This window comes from Charadrius vociferus, unplaced genomic scaffold, assembly GCF_000708025.1.
Source record: "Charadrius vociferus isolate BGI_N301 unplaced genomic scaffold, ASM70802v2 scaffold321, whole genome shotgun sequence".
Taxonomy (NCBI): domain Eukaryota; kingdom Metazoa; phylum Chordata; class Aves; order Charadriiformes; family Charadriidae; genus Charadrius; species Charadrius vociferus.
In genome coordinates this window covers 2,414,922-2,436,034 of record NW_009646934.1, presented here as the reverse complement: position 1 = coordinate 2,436,034, position 21,113 = coordinate 2,414,922, and the positions used below count along the sequence as shown (strand labels likewise).

The 21,113-nt window shown below is 39.1% G+C and overlaps 1 protein-coding gene across 1 annotated transcript in view; it reads right to left on the bottom strand.

The window, feature by feature from the left end:
- Positions 1-15,121, bottom strand: part of SMURF2 (SMAD specific E3 ubiquitin protein ligase 2) — a 40,336-nt gene extending 25,215 nt beyond the window's left edge. Inside the window, exons 1-3 of the mRNA XM_009894783.1 lie at positions 14,956-15,121; positions 9,538-9,576; positions 7,779-7,887 (exon numbers count right to left, since the gene is read on the bottom strand). Coding sequence (XP_009893085.1) covers positions 7,779-7,887; positions 9,538-9,576; positions 14,956-14,968 — 161 coding nt within the window. The 5' untranslated portion in view covers positions 14,969-15,121. The remainder of the gene's footprint in view (positions 1-7,778; positions 7,888-9,537; positions 9,577-14,955) is intronic.
- Positions 15,122-21,113: the final 5,992 nt, after the last annotated feature.

Below are 21,113 nucleotides of genomic sequence, written 5' to 3'. Positions count from 1 at the left end.
AGCACGTGTTTGTGAGCAGCGCTAGCAGGCAGAGCGGGTCAAAGATTTTCAGTTCAGCATCCTTTTGCAGCACTTCATCTGCCGCTGCTTTCCAGGCTACTCTTCCAACCACCAGCAGTGCAAGTCACGCTTACTTTGAGCTCTTCTGAGCGCTCAGGGAAACTATAAGGCAAACCTAGTCACAGATCTGCAGTTAACAAATCCTTGGGAAGCTACTTTACTATTAAGAAACCTTCAGAAAGGCCCTGTTTATAACATACATTACAGATTGTAAATGGGACCCATTACAAAAAGTTCATAGATTATCTTAGTTGAGATGTGCCACGTTCCCCTCCGGCCCCCTGCTCACATGTGGGCTGCCTCCTTGCAGCACGACCACAGAAATGCTTTGCAAAACCTAGATCTGCCTTTCGCCAACTTGGGGCAACCTGGACACTTGCAGGCTGTTTTATTTTTGCTTTTTTGTTTGAAGCTTTGTTTTTCAGAGGCAATTACTTTGTGAACTAGTTTTTGTTCTCAAAAGTTTCAGAGGACAATTTCAAAACACTTAAGATAATCAGCTATTGCCAATATGGAATTATTATAGACATTTCAAGTTGAGGAAAATGAATTTGTCCCTATGGCTTAGATCCCAAGAACTGCTTGTAGTTCTCCCTTCCCAGACCACAAATTCTGGCCTTCTGCAGTTTAGTTCCAAGTGCTTTTTTACTTGTGTTTGAAGGAAAACTGATCAAACTCAATGTCTAAACACGTTTCCCCCACTGACTGAGACTTAATCGGCTTTAAAACATCTTAATATTTTCATAAAGACAGAAATGATACTGTCAAGGTTGGCAAACCAAACAATTGAACTAACTGTCATGGCTTAAAATTGCAGCTGTGATCAGGTAAGGTCTCAATTAAGACTTCTCCCCTTTTTCTTTTTCAAAAAGCAGAACTTTGACAACTTCTTTTTCCCACCTGCAGACAGGGACTGACCCAAGAAGTAGAAGACAGAAAAGCCTAACTGTAGGCACATACCCGTGAGCATGGTTTAAAATAACCAGTGCACATTTAAAAAAACCCAACAAACAAACAAAACACGAACTTCACACAAACAAACCCCAGAGTTTTTGGAATAGTAAACTGATCATACGATATAGGTCAGATTTTTGGCCTTACAACCTTGACAATGCCAATTTTGCATAAAGAAACGAGAGATGAAGATGGGTATTCACGTGCACAGTTGCAGTCTACAATGTTTCATGTACTTAAAATAAATTCTTATGAGAACAAGTTAGGTGCACTTAAAAATAAAGACTTATCATGACCTGTCTTGAATTTTCCAGTTTTCCTTGTTGCTTTAAAAAAGTCAAAGGTATATGGTTAAACACAATTTCATAACAGAACAGTTTGAATAATATGTAGAACAGCTGAATATACAACACAGTTTCCAAGAATTACTGTAACATTTCAGGGTGAGGTTCTCATGGTTGAGATGCAGACAATAAGCTATCCATACCAAACAGGGGAGGACTTCTATATTACTACTATAACCTACGCTGTTTTCTGAACCAGAAAACCTGCTCGATTAACACATTTAAAGAAAATAAGCAAGACAAGCTGCATTTTCCAAATAAAAAGTCTTTTTTTTTTTTTTTTCCAAAGGAAGAAAAGAAATAGCTCAGTAACTGCTGGTTGGCTTCATACCAAAATGTTTCGTCTATATTTCTGCATAATTTCAGGCATGAAAATACATGGTTGCATTTAGAGAGTGACGGTAGGACAAGTTGACATTTCCAATTCATTTGGTGGATAAGTTACATTTGTTTTACATCATCTGGCAATAAAGTTCCAACATAAAAGCCTGAGCTAGGAATTTTATTTGTTATTAAAAAAAGAACGTTCCAAAAAATAAAGTGAGTAAGTTTAAAAAAACCAAAACAAACAGACACAAAAAACCACAACCCCCCCATTCTGTTGGATGCCTCTCTCTTCCTCCTCGTAATTAAAGTTCTTGGAGCTTTTTTATTTTTTCACTCTACCCTATCAGCAATATCTATTTCACTGCCTCAGTGCTTCAACAGATATAAATGAAGTACTAATGAAGTGGAAACCTGGAAATTCAATTTCCATATATATTTTGTTAAGTCCCTAAATTTCCTAAATCTGTAAAATTAGGGCTCTGGATAAGAATTGCGTGTTTGGAAATTTTAAGGAAAATGCCTACTCTTAGCACTTCCATGCCTAAACAAAAATCAAGTACTGGAAACGTCTAAAACATTCTAATCAAATTTTAAAACACAGGGGCAATTGTTACTTTGTCTAAATAATTTTATTGCCAAGGTGGTATTTACTTCTGAGCCAATATACCACTCGGGAAGGTTTGGTATCAAGTGACTTTTCATCCCCATGGCATTATATACACTTTCCCTGAAGAGTTCAGCTTGGTAGAGAAAAGCAGAATGAAGAAAGGGGGGGGCGGAATCCTGAAAAAACACACCTCCTCTTGATCAGAAGCCAGATGTACTCCCTCCAGAAAGAGAGAAAAATGCAACATCCAGAGGTATGAACTCAGGCTTGGAAGCCAGGAATTCCCTATTTCTAATCCATGCTGTCACACAGACTCTTTTTACGACCTGGACAAATTACTTTGTTTCTCCATTTTCCAATTTCTGCAATTTTTCTAATATAACGGTAGCGTTATACTTCGAGATATCAGCTGTTTTCAGATTGGGGAAGAAGAGGGTGAGAAGAGACATAATGAAAAATACCATCCCAATTTTTTCCTGTTCTCTCTTCCTTTACCCTGACATTGCTCTCATCTCTGGTAGTAACTGAAGGGCGTTTGAGCCTCTGGGATGGTCAGAGGAGACCCGGCCAGAGGCTGTGGTTTAGACAGGAACATGACACGGGACACACAGTGCTGACTTGCTGCTCCTTTCTCCTCCCCAGCCCAATGTTGAGCTGAGCCTACAAGACACTGTAAAAGCAGCCACACCAAGCAAACAGCAAGCAAAGTGGGGCTTCTACTCCAGCTGCTCCTAACAGACCCACCTAAGAAGTTCAGCAAAGACTCATACCCCTGATGCGCTTGAGCTGGAATGGGCAGATCTGCTGATACGGGCTAACCACAACCCAGAAATGCTTTCACCCTAAATGTAAAGGGCATCAGCTTCATCAAACTGGTCTAAACAACTGCGTCAAGAAGGCAAAGCTGTTGCAAGGAGCTGTTTGACAGCTCTTTAGGAGTCTAATCTAGGATGGGATTGTCTAAACTGGCACAATGCAGAGATGTTGCCTTCTCTCCCTAAGAAAAATCCAAGATCATCAGCAATAACTAATGGGGGCTAGGCTTGGGGGAGAAAGACGATTCTGCTAGGGCAGCACAGGGGCTTGAGGATGTGAAGGCACTAAAGAGCACTAGCACCTGCAGCAAGGAGATTCTGGGAAGAAGAGTTGTAAAAGTTGGGTGAGGCTACATTTGAGAGGTATGACAAAGGAGAGCAACGAGTCCATGCTAGAGCCTGGGGCTGCTGATTTGAAGAGCACAGAGGAAAGATGGGACCAGGACTAGGTTTTGGTGGAGATCGTGGTACAAATATCTTTTAGAGCTAAACAGACCGTATGACTTGCTATGCCTTAAGGGCAGAGGCTGCTGGGGAGGGCAGGTGGCACAGGTGAGCATGGGAAGGCTGTAGGAGAGATCCAGGCTATCACCAAATGGAAGACGGGAACGAAGAGGAAAAGGGGGATTTGTTAAGCTTCAGAACTGCTGGTTTAGGTAGTGTTTACATGTTCTGAATGCGAGAAGGTCTGTAAATGTGTTAAGTCTGGTTATTCAAAGCTTTGAGGAATGGCCTGAACAATAGGGAAAACACAAACAAGACTGAAAATAAGGCAGGGGAATACATCCAGGGCAAGCACGGTATTTTACTGACGTTAGACTGCATCCAGACAGCAACTATTTGGCAATTTCTTTCTGGAAAGCCTCCCAGATTCCCCCTTTCCCTTACACACACCCATCTAGACTGAAGAATCTAAGCAACTAATTCAGCTGCTTCCTTTCACGCTAAGATCTGACTTAAGAACCACGTAAGGCAAAAGCAAACTTCTTTTGTTCTTTATAACACTGCAGACTTCCTTTAAAAAAAAAAATCTTATACAACAGAATATCTATTATGCTGAATCAGGTTAGCAAGCCACAAAATTCCCTTGGAATTAGCAACTTCATTCAGACATTATTGCATAAATATATTACAACAGACTCACCTTACTGTGCCATTTGCATATACATGATACACAAGACTGTTAATTAGCAGCAGTGTTAACCTGTTACACAAATTCCAGGCTGGGGACACTTCAATCCTCCCAACACAGCCGAGGGGGAGTTTTACTGCACATAAGCCTATTATAGTTATTTGAAAACCAACAGAAATCCTCACAGTAGGGAAAAAGCAGGATTTGTTTCAGAAAACTCTACACAACTGCACCTTCCTCGGGTTGATTCCCTAGGCTGCGTGGTGGCAGGAGCAGGCAAGCTGCCACCCAGACTCCATCTGTTATGCTTGGTGTGCAAAGCATTTCCTCTAACACTGGAAGCGTCACAAGGCAGAGCCCAGCGTTCCCATGCAGTGGTGTGTTGTTAGGGTAAACACTAGGAAGTTTTAAAACCTATTATTATCAAAGGATGAGAAGAAAGATTAAATCCTGTAATCTATGAGGTTTGCCATCAGGTGCTTAGCAGCAGGACGGTTACTATTACTATTACTTTATTTTTTTCCCCCAAAAAAGTAAAAATTAATTATCTTGCTATCTGGTGCAGATGAAAAGCTGAGACCTGGCACCGGGTATATTACAGTACAGTTACCTTAAGATAAAAGCCAGGCAGTAAATTGTTGCATCAAAGAGATCTAATCTTTTACTGCTGTTTCAAATAGGAACTGAAGACTAGGGGACTGATGTTTATAAATGGAAATAAATGTCCACAGAGTAAGGAATAAGAGGCAAGACAATAAAAGGGGTTAACTGATTATGAAGAAAAAATTGAGAGGGAAAGGATTATTTTCAAATTACAAGGCCTGACGTAACGCTGAATTTTACTTTGGATTAGAAATGTTGTGTATAATTCTGTCATCAGGGACTTCAACTGCTGGAATCAAGCAAAGTAGTTTTCCCTAGAGGACACGTATTCATATTGAAAAGACTAACCTAACTAAACAAAAACAAAAAAAAAAAAAAACCCCAACACAAACCAAACACACATGAAATATTTCACAGGTCTAAATTTCTTAGGACAATCCCACAAGAGAAGCCCCAAATCTGCCCAAGCAAAATAATTCTGCCAGAAACCCCATTTCTATCTCTGCTTTTTACAATACAATGTGGACTACAATCACAGTTTTGCTTCAAAGCTGACAACTACAGTATCCAGTTAGAAGCATGACTTGTTCTATAATACAACATAAAAATACCTTCTCTTCATTCTTCCTTGAAAATTATAACCAGAAAGGAATTTTTTTTCCTAAAGATTTTACTTTTTTTCCCCCCCATTACTCTCATTGCCTATTAACATCCTCCCATGTTGCCCATGTCCTGTGCTCCTTTTCTCCAGAAGGGAACCAAGTCTCCAAGTCATTAGCCCATGGAACACTTAGCATCCCTTACAACCCACTCCTGTCAACTGCTTATTCTCACTGTCACCACAGCACTTCAAACACAAAGACACGACTGGCAGATAGCGGGGAAGATGCAGGGAATCGCTGACATTTTCAACACAGAATTTAGCAGCAGATAACTGCCAAATGATGGCCCACCATTCTGTATTTCTCTACGTGTACAAAGGTTAGAGGAAGGCTTTGCACACAAGTCATGTTGGCAGCACTTTCCTTTCCACCTTACTCTCCTTGTATCCCTGTAGAGCTATGCATTAATGCTCATTAACAGGCCTACCTAACTAAACAAGTCTCTGCTCACATTCCATTCCTGCAGCAGGAGACCATCGGTGGCACCCACCCGATGCGCCTTGTGATCCAGCTTCATCCAGCACAATTGGGTCCACGTACTCCAAGGCGGCTTCATGAAGGAAGCCACAACGCAGCAAGCGGGGATGCTCAGAGACTCTCTACAACAGCTCATTCCTGATGCAAGCTAACACGCCAACGCAGGGACACCACTACTCACCCAATGCAACTCATTTAATCAGCACAGAACTACACACAATACCCAGCTACCTTCCTGTGGCTTAAGTGAATTGAATCCATTTACCCAGAAACCAGATGGAGCCAGTGCAAGAGAAGCAGCATGAACACATGCAGGAAACTGGGAAAGGGGCGGAAAGAGGAGAGAAAGGGGGCTGTCCATTTTTGGTGGCAAATATATAAGCCGCAGTATCAGCGCAATCTACTTGAATTTCATCATTAGGACACTGCACGGAGTATTAAATACTGCTGAAAAAAAAACGTTCAAGCTAGATCTTCACAAATGGATGGTCCATCTTGGAGAGGACACAGAAGGGCAGAGGTCTGAAATCTCCATTCTATATGAATCAACATTTTGATAGGTTTAATAACAAAAAAATAAAATTAACTCAGAATTCTTTAAATAAGAGAGACAGCCATTCTTTCTACATGAACTTAAATTTGGTTTATATCCCATTTTTTTAAATGAATATGAATTATAGTCTCACATGCAGAAACTAAGCTTGGACTGAGTTTGAATGATAAAGCTGTAAGGCTTTCCTCAGAGAAAGTGCTGTTATTTGACTAAAATGCCAATGATATTTTGTTAAGCAGTAAAGGAAATGTTTTGTATACAGCACTAAAACATTATGAACAATGACTTCATGTGTTTAGTCTTGGATGTTCAAATAAAGAATAGGTAAAGACATCACTTTACACCAGGCCTTCCACATTCTGCTGAAAGACCTATCAAGCTGCTTTTCTTCACTGGGAAAAAGGGGGACAAGAAATTCTCTGTGCACTAATACTTGATTTGCTCTAGGTTTGATGATGTCCAAAGCTAACATAAATACACTCAACCAATTTCTAATAATACAGATAGGGAATGGAGCCATGGGAAAAAAAGTCAGAGATCAGAACAATGCCTTAGAAAGAAAGGAGAATACAATGAGGCAAAACTGTTCCCTTCTCTTCCTCACCTTCCATCCCAAGGAAAAAGATAAATAAAAAAAAGGATAAAAGGGAAAATAAAGCATGCACAAATACAAAGAAACCTATATAAAAAATAAAAGCTTTAATAACATATTATACAGAATATTCTACGCTTTAGAAAGAGGAAAAACATGACATATATGCCACACAGATTATATTGCTCAAAATATAATATGCTCAAGTGATAACAACGTAACAATTTATAGTGTGGAGAACATTTGGGACAGAAAATTACATAAAGGAGAGAAAACTGAACAAAAGGCACACAGAAGAAAAGACACTGTAGCACTGCAACAGACAAAAATAGCACAAAGAGAAGAGCAGTTTGAGGGAAATATTGTGAATTATCTGCTTCATTTTACAGAAGTGTTAACATGAAAGCATTACAATAAAATAATGCTACAGTACATGTAAAGCATGCTGCAGACATCAACACTTTGAAAACCAAGTGTTTAGATTGAGGGAAATGAGAAAGTGGTATTTTGACCGATGTATTTTTCTCTCAAACTCATAAACTCTGGGATATTTTCCAAGCTGTAAATAGGACAGTATTGTGAACATCTGACAATGTCTGTGTACTTTAGAGGACTTCACTTCAAACCTTTGGTTATCACTGTTACCACCTACAGGTCGTAATGCTGATTCCATTTTGGATCAAGTGTATTCTTCACAGTATCTGTAGAATGGCATTGGCCAGATCCGTCCACCACAACCTTAGCAAATGGATCAGGAAGTCCTAAGAGGAGGAAAAGAAAAAAACTAGCAAATGGATCAGGATGCTGGAAAGTATCATTGCATAATTTATTTTTTTTTTCCAAATATTTTATTTGAAGTTGCCTTTTATTCATAAATGAGGCACCTTTAATGAATGGGAATAACATGATGTATTAAGCACACGAAATAGCTGAATTAGCAATTTATTTCACTGATATAGACCAAGAAAAAAAATTGTGTAAGTCAAACACTTCGGGGGAAAAAATCTGAACACCTTAATCTTCCTAATTCAGGATTGAGTAAATTCTCAGTATACAAAGAATTCAGCAAAAGGCAGAGAAAACAGATTTACATTCTTCCCATATTTCCGATTAATTATAATCATGATTGTGGTTGTTACCAGTACTACAGGAAACGACCACGAGCAGATTATTCTCACTTTTGAGCTCCACTTTTGTTTTCTGCTAGCTTTCTACTTCATTTTCTGCTAGCTTAGTACCTTAAAAACAATCAAGATAGGCTCAGCTGATCAACAAAAATTGGTGCAAAGATGGTGCCAGGCGGGAAAGAACCACAACCAGAGCAGTGTCCAATTAGCTCTACTGCAACTGTTATTCTAACCAACTATTTAACCGACACCAAAAGGGATGGTCCTACCACTAATGCCCCTAAGTCATGTGGTCCTATCCCTTTTTCCACTCATACCGATTCCTCCCCTCATCTGAGAGCCCAGTGAGTCAGCTGAAGGAACCAAGGTGGTGAAACATTATTCACATTTTCTGTAGCCCAAGTTTTGTACCAGTTCCACTTCCTCAGGTGACTCACAATGGAGCCAGTCAAGCAGTGGAGTGGCTAAAGACAAGTGTCAGACAAAGCACGTGGGGATAAAGGCAAAGCATGTGGGGAAGGGGAGGAATAAGAACTTGCGAGATTTGTGCTTCAGCGCAGAAGTGCATCACAGATTTCAAATCCTGAGGGATTTTTTTTAGACACTATTAAACTGTTAAAACACCTGAAAACTTGCCATCGATAAAAAAACCCACCCAGATATAAAGCAAGTTTTAGAAGTATCACAAATTATAACATAATTCTGAATCATCCCTTCATGTTCTTTTCAAAGTTCAGGTCTGATCTTTCGAATTCTTCCTACTGCCACCTGGGAGGCAGCAGGCAGGTGATCTGTGCGTGCATGCCTACACAGCCAGTAACATTCCTTTCTGCCTCCTTCATCCACCTCTTAGCACTTCTTTCAAAACATTATTATTATTAAAATTAATTAAAATATAATTTCAGAGTAGCTAAGTATTATGACATTATTTATAATAAAGATGTACTTCTGTCTACTGGACAAAAAGTTCTTATATGAAGAACATTTTAATAAATATGTGGCACTAATTGAAGAACATGTAATTTGCCTGAGAGAGTAAATTTGTTTCCCATTCCCATCAAAAACAGAGACAGTGTGTCAGTGTTGTAGTTATTATTATGAACCTGTGATGAGCATCACCTAAGAAAAAATTAGAAGCCCTGAAATTAAATGGTGTGAAAACATCAAAGCTCCCAGCCCCCTTAATGCAAATCTTAACAGAATGATCACGTGCAAACACTGATGTACAGAACATGCACAGTATTTACCCCATCTATAAATGTAAAGTCTTATACAACTACTTACGGAAAAAATCCTTTTTCACCAAGTTTTTTGCACACAGTACTGTAAGAAAAACAGAAATGAAAAATTAAGTTACTGATTCCCAACTTTAAAAAAAATAATCACTTTACCTGTCCAGCATTCCAGATAATCCTGCTCAAAATAAAATGAACGAACATAAACAAATTGTGCGTCTACATCATTTATATTGTAAGGTAAAGTAATTCCTGAAAGCTGAGCCAGAAGTGTCATCTTTTGGCAATTTACCTTTAGGTAGATTATAGTGGAAGTGATATGGTACTGGTTTCCTCAGGCAATAGTTTTGCGTGCTTTTTTTTCCCCCCCTCAATGGTTTTGCCAATCCTGTGTCTACCTAGTGAGGGAACGGGACTGTTTCCAACTAGCCCACCACACTGTGGCACAAACAATCGTGCCAGTAAAATTAATGGTGTTACACAAGCAGGGTCTGAACTGAACTGAACGTAAATTCTACAGACCAGAAAAAGCTTCCTTGACTATAAAAACCAGTGTATCAGGCAGTCCAGGCTTTTCTGCTATCCTGCATGGAAATGAAAATTGAAAGTTTTTATTGAACTAAATGAAAGTTTTTACCTGAAAAACATTTGGGTGGAGTAGACTAACTTCTAGCGCCAGAGTTTTGATGGCTCCAAAGATACATTTTATTTGTAGAAGCTGATAATTGTTTCAGGCTTTGTTTCAATTAAAAGGGAAGAACATTTGCATTTGTCAACTAAAAATACCATCGTGAAAGCAATCTCATAGGAGAATAGAGTAAATAAAAATAAATAAATAAATTAAAGGTCAAAAGGGACAACTTTCATGTAAAGATGCCAAGGTCCACACAGAGGTCTTCTCACAAAATGCACCACTGTTCAACTACATATGCTTATTTGTTACCACAGGTTCAGTAAGCAGGAAATACTAGATTCCCCTGCGAAACATTAAAATATTTACTGATCACACAAAAGGATTCTCAGGTCTTGAGTGAAAGCACGATTTCCCACAGCTAGTACAAAAAGCAAAAAGAAAAAAAAAGGAAGGGGGAAGACATATTTGGTTGGAACCAACACTGCAGAAGCCTCCTCGGTGTGATTCCCTCGGATATTTTGTCTATGAGGTTGCCAATGTTTAGTACCACCAGGAAATGCAAAGACAGAGAAGTGCATCCAAAAATCACATCCCACAGCCATCACCTAAAACCACACAAAATTAGTCACGCTTTCCCCCACAGAATATCCTCAAACTGATCCTGCAGGGCTACCGATTCTCCGATTTCTTTTACAGCATCTGCCCAAAGAGAAGTACGCGGAGGTAGTCCCCGAGCACCCTCGTGGAGATTGCCACGGTCAGGGCCCAGAAGCACCACCCTCAACAGTCCTGCATGCAGCACAAAGTTTCATATCATTCTAAATCAATGGAATTAAAGTTCTCTCATTTTTTTACGTTCATAAATATGTTGATTTTAGTGAAATTGCCTTCCACAGGAATTCAGCACTGTAAAATCTAGCTAAAACTCTGCTCAGGTCTTAACGAGTTTTGGTCCCCCATAAAACAGAAGGGGACACCTATTAATGACTAGAGGTAGTCATTAAACAACCCCCCGTATGTTGAGAAGAGGTATATATAAGCTCGCAGGAAAGTTTCAGCATTTTAGCTTGATGCAAGGGGGTGCTAATAACAAAACTGTTAACCTGAAAAGAAAAAAAGGCTGGTTCCATGTTGTTATTAGTTGGTTGTTTTAAAAGATGGTAAACATAAAAAAATTATTTCTCTCCATTCAAAGACATAATGGCAATCCTAAAGCAGAGCTCTATTTAAGGGATTTTCACCCCATAATTCCATTGTAATCCGTTAACAGTAGTAAAATACTAATAGAGAGCCAAATGTCGGTATTTCTGATACCCCCAGTTAGAGCATGTACGGGATCAGACTGTCACATCACCGTCTGCTCCACAAAGCATCGAACTAAAGTCCTTAGGAGAGTATAATAAAAATCCAATTACTAAAGACTTCCATGTGCCCAGCAATTTGAAGTCTACTCTACCTAAACAATTGAGAACAACTTAAAAGACCTTTAGAGAAACAGGTAAGACAACAAACTTGGTCAGTAGTAGTGAAAAACTTCAGTAGACGGTCACTTTTTTAAATATCTCAAAAAGATATAATTATTTGCACAACTTCACCCATTACAAGAAACAGGAAGTGTCCAGTGAAGCTGAAGGCTTTAAATCCAATAGTTAAATCAAAATTAATCTATAGCACAGTGAGCCATACAACACTCTCCCAAAACTGTATAATGGCCAAAATGAGAGGTTTGACTAATCTTTTGAGAGAGAAATTGCGAGGTTACCTAACTATAAACACTTCTTTTCAAAATATTAAGCAAGCCTGCCAGTTCAATTTAACCAAAGTCTCATTTTTATAAGATTAGGCACATGCACAACATACAGACTAATAACCGTTTCCCCAACAATTAGCCACGAGTGAACAAACTAGTATTTTTGGCTCAAGATTTCCCTCTCTAGTAACCACATTTAAAGAAAGTCAGATGTCAACGCATTCTGGCTTTGTCAGGTTAACAAAAACAGGACAGACACTGAGAAATATTTCGTTAACAACACCCTCTCTGCCAGGTATTTCTAGGTGAAAAACCCCGGGTCCCAGGAGCATCAGGTCAATTTTAAGTGAAACAATCTTCTTCCATGCACAGAGCTCTCATCTATCTCAGGACTTTTTTTTGGACAAAACTTTTCCCACTGGTGGGAAAATTACCAGAGCTTATGCTCCACTTTTCTAACTGTTTCAACAGTGTATTAAAACCTATTCTGAATATTCTGATAACCCACTGATTAATAGTTCCTTGAGAATAAAAACTAAGGAAGTTTGGTTTCCTATGGATTTATGTTTCATGGTTGACTGAAAGCCATAGCTGAGGCTTTTCCCAGCGGTCGGGCATTTAGACAGACACTCTCCCACGCAGACTCTCCGGTGGCCTTGCAACACGGGATCTCTCGCTGCAGCTTTTTCCTCTCACTTCAGGTCACTGCTAGGGTCTCCTCTAGCCAGCAACGAGTATCATAAAACTCGTGGGACTTAATTATCTTTGAGACCGCTATCCTACGTCAAATTTGAGCCAAAGATTCAAAAAACAGAAAGAACCATAGCATGATTTATTTTTCATGACCAAGCCAAGCTAAAATGCTGATGGTTCTGGACCCAAACCCACGTTGTTATCAGATCTACGCAGTTGCACCATTAATAGATCCTCTAGAGGCACAAAGGCACTAAAGAAGGTTATCTGTCATGTGTGTGTACTTGTTTTAAAACATTTTTTATTAAAATTAAACAAAAAAAAAGTTAAGCTATTTAAGGTTGCAGTGAAGGTTTTCAGAACCTACAACACAAACCAATGCCTGTATCTATTGACACTGGTTCGAAAAAAAAAAAAAGGAGGGGGGGGAGCATTGCACCATAAGTGCATCATCAAGACATTAACGGCTTCTAGCACACATATGTAGATAAAGTATTTATTACAAAATATGAATGAGTCAGTGGATAGCTATGTTTTGTATTTATTACAGACTTCCTGGGTAGTCTGCAGAAAAGAGAACATTAATATTCCAATATGAAGGAACAATATATACGTGCCAAGACAAACAGGCACATCAGTTTTACATACTATACGTTCATTAAACATCTTTTTATCATGCCTTATGATCTCATTCTAACATATGCTACTGAGGTCAGTTCACAGAAACATGGAAAGAGCATAACATAATAAGCTACCTAGTCTCCTTCCATGGCTGCTTTGCTACATGTAGTCCTCAAATACTTAAAAATAGGAATTAAGTGAATCACATTTGCCATTTCCTTTTTCTGATTTATTACCCCAGTGACTGACAAAGAATGATTTACTGAAAAATAATTTAACTATTGCAAGTAAATGCAAAATATTTAGTATTCCCAAACTTCTGTAATCTAATTTATTTATTAGGCATTAAAATTTACATGCAATTGTAGAGGGGGACAAAATAATTCCTTGAACCCACAAAAAAAAATTGAAAGGAACTATGATCATTGAAAATGTGCATTTTCTAGAAAGATAATTTTTATTTTTTTTTCATTTTCTGAACTCTTCTTACTCTTTTTGCTATCTACTGAAGAACTCTTTCGTTACAATTGCTTTTTACTGTGGAATAATTTTAACAGAAAAATCAAACTTTATGACACCAAACTGCTGTTATGGAACATATGTCTCCTATGCTATACATTACCACTATTTGATATAAGTATTAAAAAGCATGTTTATTTCAGAATAGTGCATGTATGTATATATATAACACAAGGTCTCCGTACTTAAAGGGAAGAAGACAAGACCATGAAGTGTAGAGTGCCACTGTAGGAAGCTTGCAATGAAAACAAGTAAAACATGATAAAGATCTACAAGATTTCACAGAATCACCACATCTTAGATACCATCTCAGAGTCTTCAATGATCCTATTCACCTTCAATGGCAGGGCAACAGACCTAGAATGAGTGTTGAGGAAGGCAACACTACAAAAGAAAATGTTATCTGAATTTAAGGAACTTGGGACATTTCAGGGTAGTGATCTTGTATTCAACCCTCACAGGTAATTACAACCTATATCAAACTGTTTATAGCCAATTTGTTCTCCACATTCTTTCACAGCTACAAAATAGGAATACTACGACTTTACCTCACAGGTAACCCACGTTTGTACACTCTCATCTACCTGTTATAATGTGTCTCTTGATTTATGACAAATTGCAAGGTTTAAATGTGTTTGTACCCAGCAACATGAGGTACTAGTACCTCAGGGCTACACTTGGAGATGATCATAACAGAAATATATTCGTTTTAAAATTTCTGTATTAAAAATTAATCTTCCTTAAGCTACCTTCTTAGGTAAACACTATTTAAATGTATATTTTGGAGAGACATTGATACTATCAGTGAAAGATATAGGAAAACAGGTACAAAAATTAAAAGTAATCACAAATGTCCATGGAAGCGAGCCCACCAGCTGAAGCAGAAGAAGGAAACACACAATCAACACAGTCAAACTCGGTACGTGACTTTGTAAGAAAACAGCCCCTGTCTCCCACCCGGCAGCCGTACGCACCCAACACCGCGTCCACAGCCAGCCCCGAGTTTACAGGGGGAAGAGGAGGACTTGGGGCCAAAGCTAAGATTCCGTTTACTAATCTTCTGGCTTTTCACGTGTCATCACCACAGAAAAACTAGTTCAGCCTTCTGAATCCAACCAGCAGTTTTAACATTTTAATTCCTGTTGTTTTTTTTCCTTTCCCCAAGGGTTTTTCTCCCAGAAAAAGGTGCTTGTTCCAGAACATATGTAACACAGGACAGCGAGAAGGACAGGCTGCCTATCAATTTTTACCACAATAGTTCATTTTGAAGACAAGTCTTTCTTCCCCTTACAGAAACAACATCTTTTAATGAAAGCCATTAGCATGGCTTTTTGTGATCAGATCCCAGTTGTTTGCATGTAATACGCGGTGCAATACAATCACTAAAATAAGTCCCAGCTGTAGAAACACAATGCTATGCTGTTGCTAATGTGTGTTGTACTGATAATGAATGGTCGTCTATGCTTTAATCTGAATAAAGCTCCCAACTGCTCTGTCTCTCCTTGCCAAAAATTCCCCTTCCTCCTCCAGACTGTGGTTGCATTCCAATTACACTGCTGATTGGAATGAGCCTGCTCGGGGACGGAGAGGGAGGGAGACAAATGAGCGCGCGCACACACACACCCCTCCTCGCCTTCGGACGGCTGCCCCTGGGACCCAGAAATTGTTTGGGGTTTTCGAACCTACGGCTGACACGATGCACTTTTCTCCATGTTGGATAAAACTATTAATAAATTTATTTATTTTCAGGAAAACGATGGGCAAACAGCACACCATGCACTGGTTCTAGCAGGACAGCTCAATGCTTTAAACGTTTCTAACAAATTCCTACTGTTTTCTTCCATTGTTGGCAAGCAACCGAGAAACTTATATTTTTCTGCTTGCATTCCCTCCTTGGATCTGCCTAAATTCCCACATGGGAAGATATAAACCAGGAGGTCGTCAACTATTCATGGAACAAAGAGTTGTAAATAATGCCATACAGATTTGCAAATACAGCTGTTGAGGTAATAACTTTTTCAATTAAGGTTCTGAAATAAAATTTTTTATCTCAACTACTCACATTAAATTTTACTTCGCAATTAATCTCAGGATTTTATTTCTTTTTTTCTTTAGTTTTCATTTCCTTTCAGTTTTAATTTCCTTTAAAAGGTGTTTTTTCTGCAGATGAATAAGCTACGTGACAGAACACGATCATAAACTAAGAATTTACTTCCGCTAATGAAATTTTTGCATTTTAGAAGATTGTGATCGATTATCGTCAAGAAGGGACACACAAAGATAGGTAAACCTAACAAATACACATTTTACAGGTGCGCAGGGGTTTTGAGTAGAGAAGGTATTGAAATGTGAAATGGGTAAGAATGCAGCAGCTGACCATTACTCTAACCATGAGCACCCATCAACAGGAGCTGGAGGGTTTCACTGTCACGGAACAATAAAGAGGGCTGCAGCTGTTCCTCTCTCAAATCAGCTCTAGCAATCAGATGGACGCAAGGTAGATCAGGAAGCTGAACTGGCTTAACGCAAAATTAACCTTCTGGAGAGATGGATTAGTCCACCATTGGCTCCAAGAGCTACCTTGACTTACCCTGCAGTCATGCCATCCACAGCTCAACTGGAGAGGCAGCGGCAGAACACACAGCTGCAGAGGAGGGAGGATTACCCGGACTACCTTTCCGATGGCAACGTGCAGTAGCACTGTAAAACTGCATGCCATACCAGTGAGGTTTTCAGCTCTAAAATCAAAATGCACCCCCCAGTATTTTCATTTTGATGCAGACTCTCTCTGTTGTGCAGTTCCAGGCATTTATTAATAAAGAAAACAAAAACCCAAATGCACACAAAACTTTTTTTTTTTTTAAAAAAAAAAGGGCAGATTTTGCCATCAAGATACCAAAATAACTCGCTAACACCCTTCACGTTTTCAGAGACACAATCTTAACCTTAAAAATTCAGATGGAGTTTCATGTTCCATTTCCCAAAGCACACCCAGAAGCACAGAATCAAAACACTGAAAAAAGCATTTCTCTTGCATGTATACACACAACTGCCTTCAGGTATTTCACTTAATGACAGCTGCTCTGAGTGTCACAAAGCACTAGAAATTTAGAATAACCTAGTAACAAGCTCCCAACTAGTTACTACAAAATGTACAAACACAGAGGCTGGCATGCCCATATTAAATGTTATTTCCCCCAATACTTTATCCGAAACTCAGTGCTACCCAAATTAAATCACCAAACACCATCCTCTAAAGATGTAGCAAACCAAAAGGGTCGCTAGCCACCCCGATGCCTTTCCTAGGACCAGTACAGAGGCAGCGCACACTGAGATGAAGGTGCCATACGACATGCACAGGGAAGCCCAGTTCACCCAAGGACACCGGCCAACTGATGCTGGTTTCAGACATACTCTGCTGGATTAGATTAAATGGAAACACTCTCGCCCATCCACTAGTCCATGGCTGCGTGGCAGGAAAGCGCAGTGTCAGCCCTGCCTTCTTGAGCAGCCAGGTAAACCTCGAACCACCACCACTAGCTGTTTCATCTAGGTATCTTTTCCTGATGTAAATTAGGAAATACATAACATGATCCCTTCTTCCCCAGAGCTGTGGGAGCCAGGACGTCTTGGAAGGGATGGTAACTTCAACAGGCAGCACTATCTGCCCACACTCCTACCACATACACTGACAGCTCACACTGGTAGGAAACTAATTTCCAACTCTCTTTTGGAATTATAAATCTAATTTAAATCTAATGTAAATTTACAATCATGTACCAATGCTAACTGTCTCACTTGGAACATACATTAAAATGTTTCAGAAGTACTAATAAATTTTTAAAGTGCTATTAAATACTAACCAGTCAGGTTGAAAAAAAAAATTCAACACTAGTTCTAAGTGACACATAAAAGCGTTATTGATAGGCTGATACCCAAACACAAGGTAGGCAGCTTTAAAATAAACTTTCAAAATATGTATTACAATACCCTTAGTACTAGAAAAGGACTTTTAACAAGATTTTCCTTTAATAATTGTTAAAATTCGGAATTGTCCCATAAACACATTTCTGCAAGTTCAATTTCAACACAAGCCAGATGCTAAATCCTTAATATACTGCATGTAAAATGAAACCCATTTTGAAGGATCACATGCACCTGCTTATAAGCATTGTCAGTTAGAAATCCGTGTCTCAACAAATTGGAATTATTCCTTTGGGACTAAACAAACAAAACCACAATAACCTGCATTCAAACACCAAACGGCATATGGATTATCCAGAAGTGAAAAATGTCCTAATAATGCAAGGTACTTTAAATCACTGCAAAATATGCCAGAAACTAACACAGTAACAGTAAATTTTTCTTTCCAACAGATTCACTGTATTAAATCCTTCCTATAGGGTTATGCTTTGGCTGGGTTTAGAATTCTACACTCGTATTACTTGCATGTAGTATAATTCATGGAGATTAAAATTCAAAACGAAAATATGACGCATTTATCATGGAAGAAACGTTAATAAAGATGCATTGCATCACCGAATATAAACAGTTAAAGCCAATAAATCATTCATCCCATGCAATAATAAAATTCTGGGATGGAGTCTCCAGGGCTATTTTAAATTCCCATAAGAGGGGGATGACCCGACCTGACAGCGCTTCGAGACTGCAGCAGTCTGTGCCAGGGATGTCCGACTGACTTGTGGACACGGCCAGATGGAGTCTGCCCAGATTTGCCATGTTTAGACTCCTGTTTTAACATCATAATGTCTACTTCACAGTATTGTTTTACTGTAAACAAAAGGCTTCCTTTTCCACTTCTCCTCCCTTATTCCACTCCAAGCCAAAAGTAAAACAAAACACAAAACCCCCCAACATCACCGAATTCTTCCTTCAAGCAACTAATGCATTCACGTTTCCCAGATTCATTCAGCGATGGGCTCACTGCCACACGCAGCACCCACTCGATTCATCTGTCCAGTTTATCTGACACGCCTGTCAAGAGGTAAAGGAAAGAAATTACGCTGCCACATTTGCAATGAAGGTAGCAACCCTCCCCGAGCGTTTCAGATCTTACCACGAAGGCTTGCAAATCTCTTGTACAGAGATTCACATTTGAACCAGTGAAACTGGATCTGTAGATGCAAAACCTTAAGTTGGTTTTGTTTTGCCCTCTTTTTTGTTTTTGCTAGATTAAACCATCCCCAGCAGGGCTCTGTGTAAGCTAGGGCTTCAGTCCCAGCCTCAAACAGAGAAAAAGAAGCAGAAGTAACACGTGGGAAACTTTAAGAAAACAAAGGCTATTGCGAATATTTGCATTTCCTGGTTTGGTGTGGCTGGAGCCGTTCAGACCAGCCAGGATGTTTCTAATGCCGAACTTTCATACACTAGAAATTCCACTTCACTTCTCCACCCTACTCCAAAATGGCCTAACCCTCACATCTTGTCCATTTTTCAACTTCTGAAAAACCACTACTGTACCATGAAGTCGTCATAAATACACCTCTTACAAAGACTGAATGCTATATGCTGGTCAGTTGGGGGAGAGGGAGAGCAACATAGCTTTAAATTAACAGCTATTAGAATACTTTAAAAAACCCACCAGCAGTCAGATCAATTTTCAGACCGATTTCAAACTTCTCTCTTCTGTTTCTCACATTTGTAGTAAGTATAAAATTGCATTCCAGTAAACAAAATCAGGGTGGGAAACAGAAATCCATTAAAGATAAATGAACCCACCAGCTTTGCTGTTATATTTGCTGTATGATCCTCTCTTTTTTTTATCTTCCTGCAGTATTAAAAACATAATTCCCATGAAAAAAATAATTTTAATTTAAAGTAACATTACCAAGATTAACTAATCTCAAACCTGGATAGGTGGTTATTATATGCAAGTGTAAGTGAAGTAAACTCTGCTAGGAGAATTAATCCAATTATCCTAGAAATACAGAAATAAAATAGTATTTAAGAGCTCAGGCAAAGAAAAAGGGGTACTCATATCTCAAATGCTTAAGAATCATTGCACTAAAATCTTACCTCAATCCTCAAAGACTTGTTTGACATCCCAGCAGCTACTTTTTTTAAACTAAGACCCAGTTTAGACAGAGGTAATTGGTCCAAAATTATCAAGTTGCAAAATACTTCAGAGAGCACAGGATTCTTCCTCTGAGAATGGGTAAATAAAAAAGGTAACGTGGAAATTTAGCCATATATTTCTCAGCTTGTTTTGATAGGAACAGGGGGGGAAAAAAGCTAACACAAGAAACAAATTATAGCTCTGTTCTGTCTGATGTATTTCATGCACCTCTGAAAACGTGCCGGGGAAAAAAACCACGCTAACAAGAAGCAGAGCCCTCGGATTTGTTTCACTGCAGTAAAACTCTCCACCCTCTGAATGATCTATAGTAGAGGCAACAACAAAAGAAATTCATGATCTAATTACCAACCAGACAGAAATGCCCTGAATTTTAAAAAGGACTTCAGACTAGAGGCACCTGCAACTAACCCAGCCTCCTGGGTATGGGGAATTGGAGACACCAGCAGCTCTCCAGGCTGCAGGATGGCTGCCGGCTGCCGTCTCTGTCAGGACATAGACACACTCCTGATTTAAACAGGAAGTCTCAAAATTCTGTCTCCGCTACAGACAGGATCTGAAGGGGACACTGCTACTGCTGGGGCTTTGCCGGGAAGAGCCAAAAGGAAAAGGACAAGGAAGACACCAAAAGCACGCACATCATTTACTCCTCATGATCAACTCTCATGCCACTCTTCAGCAAAATGCTGTCATTATTGATTTTATCAATGCTAACAAAAGAATTGTCAGCTGCTTTATAAGAAACAATTCCTAAAACATGACAACAGCTAGGGTGACAACTTTTGTTAGGGGAAAAAGGATGTAAATTCCAGTATTTCCAATATGCAACTTGAAACAGTCGAGTGATTTTTTTAAATCATCCCCTAATAAACAAAACTTAATGTTAAAGAGTTCACGAGGAACATGATTTCAATACTATCACTAGTAAAAATCACTAATAAAGGCCTTAATCTAAACTCCTACTTCAGCACAATTATGTTTTACTACTACACCTGATGTACTGAAACCATATTAAAAGAGAAATACGGATGAGTGATGTACTCTTCACATCCTCCTGCATTATCATCAATATCCACAACTTCCAGACAGGGATTCTGATCTGTCTCCCTGATAATATGTGTATCCTGCCCCCTCTTCCTTTAATGCAGTTGAAATACTTAAGCCCAATATCGCTATATTTACTTTTTGGGGGAAAATTGTTTTTAGTGGAGTACTTTCAACTCTGGAAACCGCCTCTCTCTGGAACTTGACAGATTGGCTTCTGCCAAAACAAACAGGGTGAGCAGAATGATGTGTGGACTATACATACATTTG